The 12,537-nt window shown below is 39.7% G+C and overlaps 1 protein-coding gene across 9 annotated transcripts in view; it reads left to right on the top strand.

The window, feature by feature from the left end:
- The window catches only part of herc1 (HECT and RLD domain containing E3 ubiquitin protein ligase family member 1), a 228,449-nt gene that overhangs the window by 68,422 nt on the left and 147,490 nt on the right, over nt 1-12,537 (top strand). For all 9 annotated transcript variants that reach the window (XM_078532511.1, XM_078532510.1, XM_078532507.1 and 6 more), the window contains exons 13-20: nt 898-1,063; nt 3,896-4,021; nt 6,704-6,922; nt 7,613-7,765; nt 7,862-7,994; nt 9,139-9,330; nt 9,569-9,790; nt 12,059-12,232. In XM_078532511.1, coding sequence (XP_078388637.1) covers nt 898-1,063; nt 3,896-4,021; nt 6,704-6,922; nt 7,613-7,765; nt 7,862-7,994; nt 9,139-9,330; nt 9,569-9,790; nt 12,059-12,232 — 1,385 coding nt within the window. The remainder of the gene's footprint in view (nt 1-897; nt 1,064-3,895; nt 4,022-6,703; nt 6,923-7,612; nt 7,766-7,861; nt 7,995-9,138; nt 9,331-9,568; nt 9,791-12,058; nt 12,233-12,537) is intronic.

Below are 12,537 nucleotides of genomic sequence, written 5' to 3'. Positions count from 1 at the left end.
TTACTGAGGTGTAAAGACTATTGACACTGTAAGATCTTGTATAGCAGGTTAGATTTGAGTTCCTGCTCTTGCTGTTTGGTTCTCAAGCAAACATTCATAATACTGAGATTTAAGAAATCTGCACTGACCAAGCTGATGGCCTAAGCAGAATGTTATCAGTGTCACACTTGATGTACTTTAAATATTTATTCACTTTACTGCACACTGTTATAACTTAAGTACACCTAGTCAGCTATTTGTGCAGCCTTCAGCTTAATAGGATTGGGCTTATCTTGTGCAACAGAAGCATATAATTTATTTAGAATTGTCGATAAGATTGTTCTTTCAATTAATCAAACCGTTGACTCAACTCATTTAGTTCAAGTTTATTGTTTGTAGTTGCGAAGGTTTGGTGAAGTCACTGTTACCTTGCCCTCTATTCATGCAGGCAAAGGAGAAATTAGCCCTAGAAATGATATTGTACAACATTAATGTGCAAGTACTCAAATTTTTCGTAAAGTTTCATTATCCACTACTTTAGTGGAAGAATTAAACTGTTTTCATATAAACCTTCCACTATTATAACAAAGATGTTAGCCAAAGCAATTTCAAGCCAAATCATTAAATATACATAGACATATCTTAGTAATCACAAAAGGGGTTACATGTTTGGAAAATAATATTTGGGTTAGTTTGTCTGTAACTACACTAATTATTTTGAAAACTTGAGTTTGGAAGATTGTATAAATCCGTTGGTATGTTTTTCATAATTAGTTAAGTTAGTGGATTTGCTTGAACACCAAGTATTCTGTTAGATATTGTCAAGCTGTGTTGATATTGTTGGTTTTATGATCACCAAATAACTCTTCTGGAATTCAGATTTAAATAAAGTTTTTATTAATCTTATCCTTTTAACAGGGAACATCATAATTTTCTTAAGCTTTGTCTCAAGCTGCTGTCTAACCATCTGGCACTAGCTCTAGCTGGGGGTGTGGCCACCAGCATCCTTGGGAGACAGGCCAGGCCACTGCGAAATCTGTTGTTCAGGTTAATGGATTCTTCTGTACCAGATGAAATCCAAGAGGTGAGTTATTTCACTGTCATTCTTTCATATTTGAATTGCTAATTGCCTGATAGATTAAATAGCCTTTAATTATAGAGCTGTTGAGATACTTGGATTTGGGGCAACAGCTTAATCTCGTTGTGGCATCCTTCCATCGGTGTGAGATGATGAACATGCAACAAATCCACTGGCAGTGGGATAGTTTCACAAGGTGCACTTTTGCTGATGGCTAAAGAGACCAATCCGTGAGAGGCAGGTCCTGCCTCAAGTGCTGCATTATCAGGTGCTACGGGTTGTTGTTTTGACAGTAGGTACTGTGTGTACCTACACCATGTGGACAGCAGCAGTTCAAGAAGGCAGCTCACCACCGCTTTCTCTAGGGCAGTTAGGGAGGGGCAATAAATGCTGGCTTAGCCAGTGATGCCCACATCCCGTGAATGAATAAAAAAAACAGTGGTACCTGTTGATAAGCTGCTGTAGCCACTGATTGTCATGGCGTTGCATGCTGGCCCATGGGTAATGTTGCCAATTCCTTCTGTTGACTACTATGTCCCAGATGTGAAAATCGATGCTTGGGGCCTTCATGTCATGCTTTTCAGCATCTTGAAGCAGAGATTTGGGCATCATACTGATGCTCTGGGTACTTCTCCCTACAGTATACCCTTTGGAATGTGTCCACCTTACATCCTGCGAACATGCTCGAACCAGTGAAGTTACCTCTGCTTCATGAGTGCCAGCATACTTGAGAGATTTGCCTTTGAGAAGACTATTGCATTCGTGATTTTGTCCTTCCATGAGAGGCCAAGAATGTAGGCATCAAAGATGAAAATTGATGATCTTCCTTGATAGCTGTAAGTCGTCCATGTTTCACAGCCACATAATAGGGTGTTGAGAACACAGGCCTCATAAACCAGCACCTTGGTCCTAACGGTGAGGTGGTTGTTGTTGTTGTTGTTGTTCCAGGCACATTTCATGAGTCTTCCAAAGGCAGTAGCTGCTTTCCCCATGCGTGTGTCCAGTTCTGCATCGAGTCAAATTGTGTGTCACAGTAGACTGGCAGGCAGAATTTGCTAAACATTTCCAGTGGAAGCAATTAGATGTCCGGCTGGGTTGGACACTATTGTGAGCTGTGCTCCAGTGAGACGGCCATCTCCCAGACTGCGCTTGATGGCCTCTGACACTTTTTGTCATGGTTGAATTAAACACACAACCTTCATCACTTGAACTTCAACTTGAAAAGGTCATTGATGTCTTAGCAAACAAGCAGTCAGCCAGGGTGGAATTCCAGCAGATCCATTCCACACGGCATGTGTAATGCAAGATTCATCATGTTACACAAAAACAAAGGTGACAAGAGAAGACTGAAACTTCTACAGGAGCACCTCACTCTTCAGCTTCACTGGGAAGGCTTTTGCTAGGATCCTGCTGGAAAGACTCCAGCTTTGCAGACTGAGCCCATCCAGAAGAACAGTCTGGTAACCATACCGGCAGATCTACAGTGGGGCATGATCTTCCCCATACGCCAGCTACAAGAGAAGTGTAGGGAACGGGGTATACCTCTACTTTGCTTTTGTGAGATTTCACAAAAGCATTAAACACAGTCAGCAGAGTAGGACTCTACAAGATTTAGGAGAGAAATGGCAGTCCACCGTAGCTCCTTATCCTCCGCTTGTTTCACGACGATATGCAATGTACTATACGGTTTGACGGCTCCACTTCTGACCGTTTGAGAGTGAAGAATGAAGTGAAATGGTTGTGTCCAAGTCCCAATTTGGTTCATTGACCTTTTCCATGCTCCTGACCATTTCCCTCCCTGCAGATGTGGAAGAAGTTTATCTACAACCCTTGATGCTGATGATGCTGCATTAGTCATCCACATGGAAATTCAGCTACAAAGACTTGTGGATTGTCTCTCCCTTGCCTGTATGTTGTTCTCCGTCACTATAAGCATCGAGAAAAAGGGTTATGGGACAGGGTGTCACAGTTTCATGCTTGATCACAGCAGCAGCAGGATGGTACTGCATTATTGGAGGTGCTGGCATTTGGATGAAACGTTAAGCTGAGCTTTGACTCCCTGCTCATATGAATATAAAAGATCCCATAGAATTTTTGAAAAACTATGTCCTAACCAACAATGTTCTCCAAACAATATGACCAAATCATATTAACTGGTCATTTGTCTTATTTACCTCCTGTTTTACTTGCTTGAATTTGGTTTCTCTCTCTTTGCCCCTCCCCCTCTGTGGGCTGGAAATGCACGCCTGTAAATAATCACCTAATGCTTTAAGATGCCTGATCTAACTATCACCTGGAAAGCATCCAGCAGGTGTCTATACTACTGAGCAATTTACAACTCAGTGCTGAAGAGTAGATTGTATCCTGAACAGCTTGGTTAACACATTTGGTTTATTTTCAAGGTAGACAGTTTAGGATAGTGTCATCTAGTCAGAATGCAGCAATGTACCTCTGCGAAGGAAGCCCAATAAGTTGACCCTATTCATTTTGATGATGTTCAGAGTTTCTGGCATCTTGGCATTGGAGTGTCTTGCAGTAAGTCTCTATGTAATCAGGAAGTTGTGTTTAAGTGTGAATGATAAGACAACTAACCTCTAGCACACTGCACTTTGTGGTTTCCTGACTGAAGGAACAGCTGAATCAGCTTCCAGTGCCTTTTGTAATAACTGAGCATTATCATTTCAAAATCAGTTTTGAAAATAAAAGTGGCGCCTGTTGCCTATAAAACTGTTGTGTTGGTGATTTTGAGTGTAAAAGATGATTAAGATTGTCATTATTCAGAAACATGTACCTATAATGCTATATAATAGACTTGTTTTTTTCTTCTTGCTGTTTCAGGCTGTTATAGAGACATTGTCTGTGGGCGCTACAATGTTACTTCCACCACTGCGAGAGAGAATGGAGCTGCTACACTCTCTACTTCCACAGGGCCCTGATAGATGGGAAAGCTTAACAAAAGGACAAGTAAAAACATTTTTTGGATTTTGCAGAGACCTTATTCAATCAAAAACACACAAAATTGCAGCACAAAAGGAGGCCATTCAGCAGATTGTGTCCTACCTGGTTAAAAGAGTTACCCAGCCTAATCCCACCTTCTAGCTCTTGGTCTGTAGCCCTGGAATTTATGACATCTCAAGTGCATCTCCAAGTATTTGTTTTCAAATGCATTTGGGGCTTCTGCCTCTACCATCCTTTTCAGGCAGTAGGTTCCAGACCCCACAGCCCCCTGGGTGAAAAAAATTACTCCTCAACTCTCCTCTAATCTTTCTGCCGATTTACTTTAAATCTATGCTCTCTGGCTATTTACCTCCTGCTAATGGTCATGGGTCTTTCTGATTCACTCGTATCTAGGCCCCTCAATTTTATACACCTGAATTAAATCTCCCCTCAGCCTTCCCTGTCTCAAAGAAAACAACCCCAGCACACCCAATCCTTCGTAATAGCTAACATTCTGCATTCCTGGCAACACCCTGTAAATTTCCTCTCCAGTGCAATCACATTCTTCTTGTAATGTGGTGACAAGAACCACATGCAGTATTCTAGCTACGATAAAACTAGTGTTTTATGCAGTTTCAACATTACCTCTCTGCACCACATATTCATTGATTTAGCCAATAATAGAAAGCATCTTGCTAACTTCAGGAATCCCTGGGCATACACTGAAGTCCCTCTGTTTCTCTACACTTCTCAGAGTCCTACATTTATTGTGTATTCCTCACCTTTGTTTGTACTTCCCCAGTGCATTAACTTACAAGCTGTATTTTCTAACGTGTTCATGCATGCATCAACTCAAATTTTCAGATTCTCTCTCCAGGATCGTCCATATTTACATGCTGTGAGGTCCAGATATACTCAAAAGAACAGTTCTAGGGGTTGCTTCCAGTTAATGGATTTAATTTTCTAATGCATCACTTGCACATCAAATTAAGTTTCACATTACTTAAAAAGAAAACTAGAGTTTCCTTTCTGGTTATTAGTTAGTCAGATTATTTTTCCCATATACTTATTTTCACATTGAGTTCTAGACTCAATTAACATTGAAAAATATCCACTTTTTAAAAATATGCTATCAGTTCAATCCTTTTATTTTCTCTTAGTATCAACCTGATCTTGTGTCAGATACTTGAAGCACTGGAACATGACGGTACTTTGGATAAGATACATCTAAAGTTATTTTGAAATTGGGTTATTCTGAAACTTCGTGATCAGTTTTCAAATCTTTTTCTGTTTTCTGGAATATAGAAAATAATTATGAATATTAAAATACGTCAATTTCCACATGTACACTGACGACACCCAACCCGACCTCACCATCACCTCTGTCAACCCCTCCACTGTCAATAAATTGTCTACTGCTTGTGTAACATCTACTATTGAATGAGCAAAAATTTGTCCCAGTAAAATATTGGGAAGACTCAGTCCCTGCCACAAACTGTTCCCTAGCCACTGACTTTATCCCCTTCTCTGGCACTTGTTTGAAGCTACTCACAGTCTTTGTGTCATCTGTAAACCTAAGATGAGCTTCTGACCACATATTTGCACCATCGGTCAGGCTGCCTATTTCCACCTCCATAAGACTAAGATGAAAGCAAAATACTGTGGATGCTGGAAATCTGAAACAAAAACAGAAAATGCTGGAAAAACTCAGCAGGTCTAATGGTATCTGTGGAGAGAGAAACAAAGTTAACGTTTCGAGTCCATATGACCCTTCTTCAGAGCTGGAAGAAGGGTCATATGGACTTGAAATGTTAACTCTGTTTCTTTCTTCACCGGTGCTGTTAGACCTGCTGAGTTTTTACAGCATTTTCTGTTTTCGTTCCACCTCTAACATTGGCTGACTTCATCCTTGCCTCAGCTCATCTGCCTTTGCTACCTCTAACTTGACTCGTCCACAGTATTCCTGGCCAGCCTCCCATGTTTTACCCTGTGTAAACTTGAGGTTATCCAAACTATTGCCCACATCCTTACTCACACCAAGTTCTGTACACCCATCACCCTGTGCTCGCAGTTCAGCAACATGTCAACTTTAAAATTCTTAATCCTTGTTTTTAAATCCCTCCATCCATGACCTCGCCCCTCCTTTCTCTTTAATCTCCACCAGCTCCAACAACCTTTTGAGATATCTGTGCTCATCTAATTCTGGCCTCTTGAGCGTTTCCAATTTTAATCGTTCTACCATTGGTGATCATGACTTCAGCTGCTGAGGCCTTAAGCTTTGGAATTCCTTCCCTAAATATCTCCGCCTTGCTTTCTTCTTTTAAGATTCTCCATAAAAGCCTACCTTGAAAAAGCTTTTGATCATCTGCCCAAATATGACCGTACGTGGCTCAATGTCAAATTTTGTTTGATATGGCTCCTGTGCTGTGAAGCGTCTTGGGCTATTTTAGTACATTAAAGATGTATAAATAAAAGTTATTTCCAAAACGCTGCAAACAGTAAATTACCAAAATTACACAAATATTCAATTTTCCAACTAATGTATCTGGAATTTGCAATGATAAATTTAATCTGCCTAGTAACTGGCTGTAACACAGAAAATATATAATCTATACAAATGCTGACATTGAACATTGAGACTAATTGAAAATGTTCAAATGTATAGTAGCTGTGCATTGGTATGATGTTAATATCACTTTTTTTTTTCAGAGGATGCAGTTGGATATTATTCTCACTAGCCTACAAGACCACACCCATGTAGCTTCTTTGCTGGGTTATAGCTCTCCTCCTGATGTTGAAGCCTCCTCTACAGGTCCAAATTACAGCAACTTCCCTGATTCCTCATTCAGCTCCCAATCCAGTCATCCCGATACGCATCTAGCAGAAATCTTGATGAAGACCCTGCTAAGGAACTTGGGATTCTATACTGTAAGGAGCTTTCTATCTGCAAGTATATTGACTGAATTCAATACCACTGTAAGCAACTATTTTAGGCTAAATTCTTGCTTTTATGCGAAATATATCCTTGATATGCTTGGCCTTAACTGATGCTTGGCCTTAAATGATGACCCGGAGGAAAATTGATTTTATTTTTAATCCTTTGTGGGAGGGAAATTCATAGGGAATGAGACTGATTATCGTCAAGCGTCTTAAAGGGAGCGTTGCTTCTAAAATTATTCTTGTTGGTAATGTGGGCTTGCTCTTGTATATTATGGAAATGGGAATGAAGCCCTGGGCCCTTTCAGTTAAATGATCACTTCGCATGATTTATTTTCTTAATTTCTGTGTAAATGTATTGAATTTTAATCAATATAAATTGAAAGAGGTTGAATCAAAGAATGGACAGTTCTATGACTTAGCATGCTTGATGAGAAATTTGAGTTACAAAATTTAAGTTAAAGAAAACACGAACATTTTGTTTTAACGAGCATAGTTCATCATTATCCATAAGAAGGCCCTACATCAAGAGGACATGTGCTCCTAAAGTACAGTATCCCAGTGTTTATTTCCCACAGTTAGAAGTTCTCCCATTCTATTTTATGTAGTTAAATTTCATTAATACTTGTTAATTATGTTAAGTCTTATTTATCTTTGTTGTACTATATTTACTCTAAATAGGATCAGGCTTTTGGAGAACTGGAAAAAAATAGTGACAAGGAGCTTTCGGGGACATCATCAGCTGAAAACAGCCAACCAGCTCACTTGCATGAACTGCTGTGCTCGCTACAGAAGCAGCTGCTGGCATATTGCCACACCAACAGTGTCAGTGAGGTATGCATGTTAGGCTTTACTTGGGGAAATGTAGATTTGAGATTTATTTTCTGTTGATCTTCGTTGGTAAACTTAACAATTTGTCGTTTTGTTTAGAGCTCCAGCAGCGTAGCTTTATTACACAAACATCTACAGCTCTTACTGCCTCACGCGACTGAAATTTATTCCCGTTCTGCAACACTGCTGAAAGAAAGCTCCTGGAATGGGAGTGTCAGGGACAAGCTTCAAGGTATTGGCGGCTTGTTTGCTTTTACTTTATTTCAAACAATTAACAATTTTATTGGCTTAATTTTTAAGAGGTAATACAGGTGCTGGTGTTTCTATGCCACATAGGACTCCTCCCAACCTCCTACATCTCGTCCTATCAGTTTAACCTTCTATTCCTTTATCCGTCATATGTTTCCCCTTAAATGCATCAATGGCTTTTGAATTAACCACTCCCCGTGGTAGTTAATTCCACGTTCTAACCACCCTGGATAAAAATGTTTCTCCTGAATTCCCTATTGGATTTATTAATGACTATCTGACGTTCATGGTCCCAATTCTGACCTCACCTACAAGTGGAAACATTCCTGCCTCCCCTTTCAGATCCTTTCATAATCTTAAAAACCTCTATCAAGTGATCCTTTGGACCTGCTCAGATCACTTGTCTTCATCAGTTCTTGGTCACCATCTTCTTGAATGTATTTACTGAACCAACCTTTTATTATTCTAGGTGTTCTTTTAGTCAGTCGTCAAACCAAATTATTTCTGTCCCCACCCTTGTTTCAATCATGTAACTTTCATTGTGTAGTTCCATTTTCTGTTCTTGGTCCCAATACAGTATACGTTTTCTAAATGTTAAACCCTACTCCACCCATTGCCCCATAGTTGCTGGTTCTCTGCAGATTTCTGAATGATATTCCTCTCATTGGAGCATTCTAATTCCCCATGTCTTTTCACCTCCAGTGTATTTTTTTTTACCACCAGAGGTTTAATTCTGTTCCGCCCAGAGCCTGTGTATAGAACTGTTCACAGATGTCCAAAACCAGAAGAGTGAGTCGTCCAATTTAATCAGTCTGAGCTGCAGCTTCTGTTTCAGCTTCACGTGGATACTGCGTATGGGCCCCCATGGCTGTTCAGCTGGAAAATTGAGTGGAAAAGGTGTAAAGTGGCAAAATTTAAATTGGGATGGGGGGAAAATAGTAAATCCAGTTTCCAGAAACTAAATGTTTCATTCTCTGCATTTTTTTTCCCCCAAGTGTTTAATTTGTTGTATGTAACCCACAGCGTTACTATTAAGATAAAACACTTAGATATTTCTGATTTGGATACAACTGTATATTAAAAAAAAAATTCTTCCACATACCTACGCAGAATTGTTTTCCTTGCAGGTGTCTTGTATGGATCAGCAGCAGGGAGCATGCTCTGTCAGATCATTAACTCTCTCCTGTTACTGCCTGTCTCTGTGGCGAGACCATTGCTGAGCCACCTACTGGATTTACTGCCATCCTTGGATCGCTTAAACCGACTTTTACCAGCTGCGGCACTTTTAGAGGAGCAGGAGCTGCAATGGCCACTGCATGGTAAGAGGCGTGCTCAGGCACTTGCATCATTTTTAATGTTATAACCTAATAACATTGTATCCCTGGAGGTTAACTGTAGTGCGATAGCTCTTATGATAATGCGAGGCAATTGAGAGGAAACAAAAGAGTAGAGATCTCCATTTGTAACTTAAATCCTGCAATTTGAGAGATTAAAGGAAGACTGTGGTCATGTTCTCTGAAGTGCTCTTAACTACTTTTTTGGGACCTGTACTGTTAGGTACTCTTGAAAGTGCTGACCCTGATGATTTGGCTATACCTCAGCCTGCTCAGCCTTGGGTGTGGCTTGTGGATCTGGAAAGAACTGTTGCACTTCTTGTGGGCCGTTGCCTTGGTGGAATGCTGCAGGGCCCACCTACGTCATCTGAGGAACAAGATACAACTCATTGGCTAAAAACGCCTCTCTTCAGCAATGGATTGGAAATGGATCTTCCCCAGCTAGGTAAAATTAATCATTTGGTATTTTCAACGTGCCTAGACATTCGGTAGTTTTGGCAAGTATAATGAAATGTAACTTTTCCCCACCACCTCAATGCAGAAGCTGTTTTTGGTTTGTAGAAGTGTGTTCAGATTGGTTTATTATAGAGTTAATTTCTAAACTATAGTATCAAGATACTTCATAGCAATGTGTGTGCTCCCTAATATGATGATGTCGCTGTGCCACCTGTGCTTAGCATTTCAGTGGAATCTAACAATGCAGTGGTGAATGGCATGCCAACTGCTGTAACTTCAGCTGAAGTTCTAGTGCCTCCTAAGTTAAGATTCAGAGCCTGCACTGCTGGTACTGAAGCAGTTGGACAGTGATCACAAATTCAGTAATGTTTTGAGCCAGCTGAATCTTCTGTCTCAGTTGTCCCTGATGGATTTCCAACTTCAAAATCCATCAAAATGTCGCAGTTCTTTTGAGGTATTGGTTCACAAGTTACAAATGTTTTAAGAATGTTACAAATGCACACGCACTCTTTTTTTTTCTCTCTCTGCCCTGGTTACTGACCCAAAAACCCACTTGTTTGCTGTCTGCTTACTGCCCTTTTCTCAAATGAGAAGATTATGAAGAATTGGTATAATGTTATTCTTGGGCAGAAACTATGTAATCCCCCTATAGAAAGTTGAGCTAATGTTGCTGTTACGAACCTGCAATGGGAGTTGTGTACCTTATTATTGCCTCCTAACTCCATGGTGTGACGCCAAATTTGATTGAAGTGAATGGAATTGCATCAACAGAGTAACATGGGAAAACAAAAATAAAAATACCTGGAAAAACTCAGCAGGTCTGGCAGCATCTGTGGAGAGGAACACAGTTAACGTTTCGAGTCCATTTGACTCTTCATATGGACTCGAAACGTTAACTGTGTTCCTCTCCGCAAATGCTGCCAGACCTGCTGTGTTTTTCCAGGTATTTTTATTTTTGTTGTGGATTTCCAGCATCCGCAGTTTTTTGCTTTTATCTTAGAGTAAAATGGGAACCTTACTTCACTGACAAAAGTACAACTCATCACACCTCCATCTCCTAACTTTGGGAATTCCCAATCATTTCGCTTGTGAAGTGTTGTGAATTAAAAGTCGCAATAAGGTAAATAAAAGCTAGTCCTACACAAAATGGGAAAAGCTAAACTGAGGGGCACAGAGCTGTCTATTTACACAGTTAAGACAGTAAATGTTATCGTTCCACTCTAAAGCAATGCTCACAGTCTAACATTGAGAGCATTGTGCTGGAACAATTGGGCTTTCAGCTGGATTTTGTAAGTGTTCATTATCAGCCAATTAAAGTAAAACTACTGTAAGGTGAATGAAGTATTTTTAATGACTTAATTTAAACAAATTTTATGGTGTAGAAACATCAATAAGATTAAGACCCAACTTTGTTGTCTGTTAACTTATGGAACAGGACATCAGGGATAAGCAGCTTTAGTTAGAAATGAGGCTACTTTTTATTAGAATAAAGGAGAGAGAACTAATAATGGTTTTGGTGAAGCAAATGGAAAAAATGTTTTGATTTGTCTGGTGAGTCAGTAATTGGAGGGCTTGAATTTAGGATGATAATGAAAAGACCAACAAAGGGAGAAGTTACAATATTTTTATTGTGTTAGAGGGTTAATGGGTTGTGGAACCCCCTACCAGAAACAGTGGTGCAGCCAAAACCCTGAGAATTAGATTCCTGGGAAAGTGGATGCACATTGGAAAAAGAAAACATTTAAATTATAGTGATATAAAGGCAGTGGACAAAGTAGATTCAGAAAATGGCAGATGTGATGGGTTGAATGATGATTGTAAAATTGTGATTCTAAGTGAATATTGGATGCTCATGGGAGAAAATGGGTGGCACTAGCTGTTTGTTGAAGTCATATTCTAAGAGACAAGATTCATGTCAACAAAATGGGTAATTTTAAAATGAGGAAATGCAGCATTTTAAACATCAGGATAATTGTAAAAATTTAAGCCTTACATTGTGTTCGATATGCATCATGCATGAATCAGGAGCAACTCCAAACTGTTCTTGTAAAAGTTGGAAATAAACCAGACCAGTAAATGTTTTTATGATGAGGATTAAATATTTTTGCCATTAGGGACAAATTAATCCTGATGACAAAGCTCCTAATGAGTTAGATACCATTTGTACGCATTATCATTTCACCATAGTTTTTGAAAAGATTAAGTTTAAAGACTAAATGTATATACAGATGGTGAAAGAAAGTTGTTTGTGATACAGATAAATGCATGAGCTCTCTTCTGGAAGTTGCATTGTCTGGGAATGAAGAACAGAAACCTTTTGACTACAGCCTTGGTTCAGAGAATATTATGCTTGTTGACCTGGCTTTGGGCTCTACTAAAGAACCTGTCAACGCTCTTTGGCTCAAAATGCAGGACTATGCTGTTAGCAAAGGTAAGTGGACCTGTTCCCAACTATAGCTACATACACTTTTGTTTGTAATTGATTTAAATATGCAAGCTGTATCTCATATCTGTATCTGACAGGCACTGGCAGTGAGAATAATAATGTCCATAATAGTAGCTTTCTAATATAAGATTGAAGTGCTTCACACTTGAGTGCGACTTACAGTAGCATGCCGGAGTTGAGCACTTCAGGGAGTTAAGCAGAGGAAGGGAAAGAGGTTTGGTTGCTTTTGCCTAAACATTTTCAGCCTCCAGAAATTGATTCTTGCTCTGCTACAGGAGAAGAAGCTGGTT

The sequence above is a fragment of the Cetorhinus maximus genome, chromosome 30, assembly GCF_964194155.1.
Source record: "Cetorhinus maximus chromosome 30, sCetMax3.hap1.1, whole genome shotgun sequence".
Lineage (NCBI taxonomy): Eukaryota > Metazoa > Chordata > Chondrichthyes > Lamniformes > Cetorhinidae > Cetorhinus > Cetorhinus maximus.
This window is presented reverse-complemented; position numbering and strand designations above follow the sequence as displayed.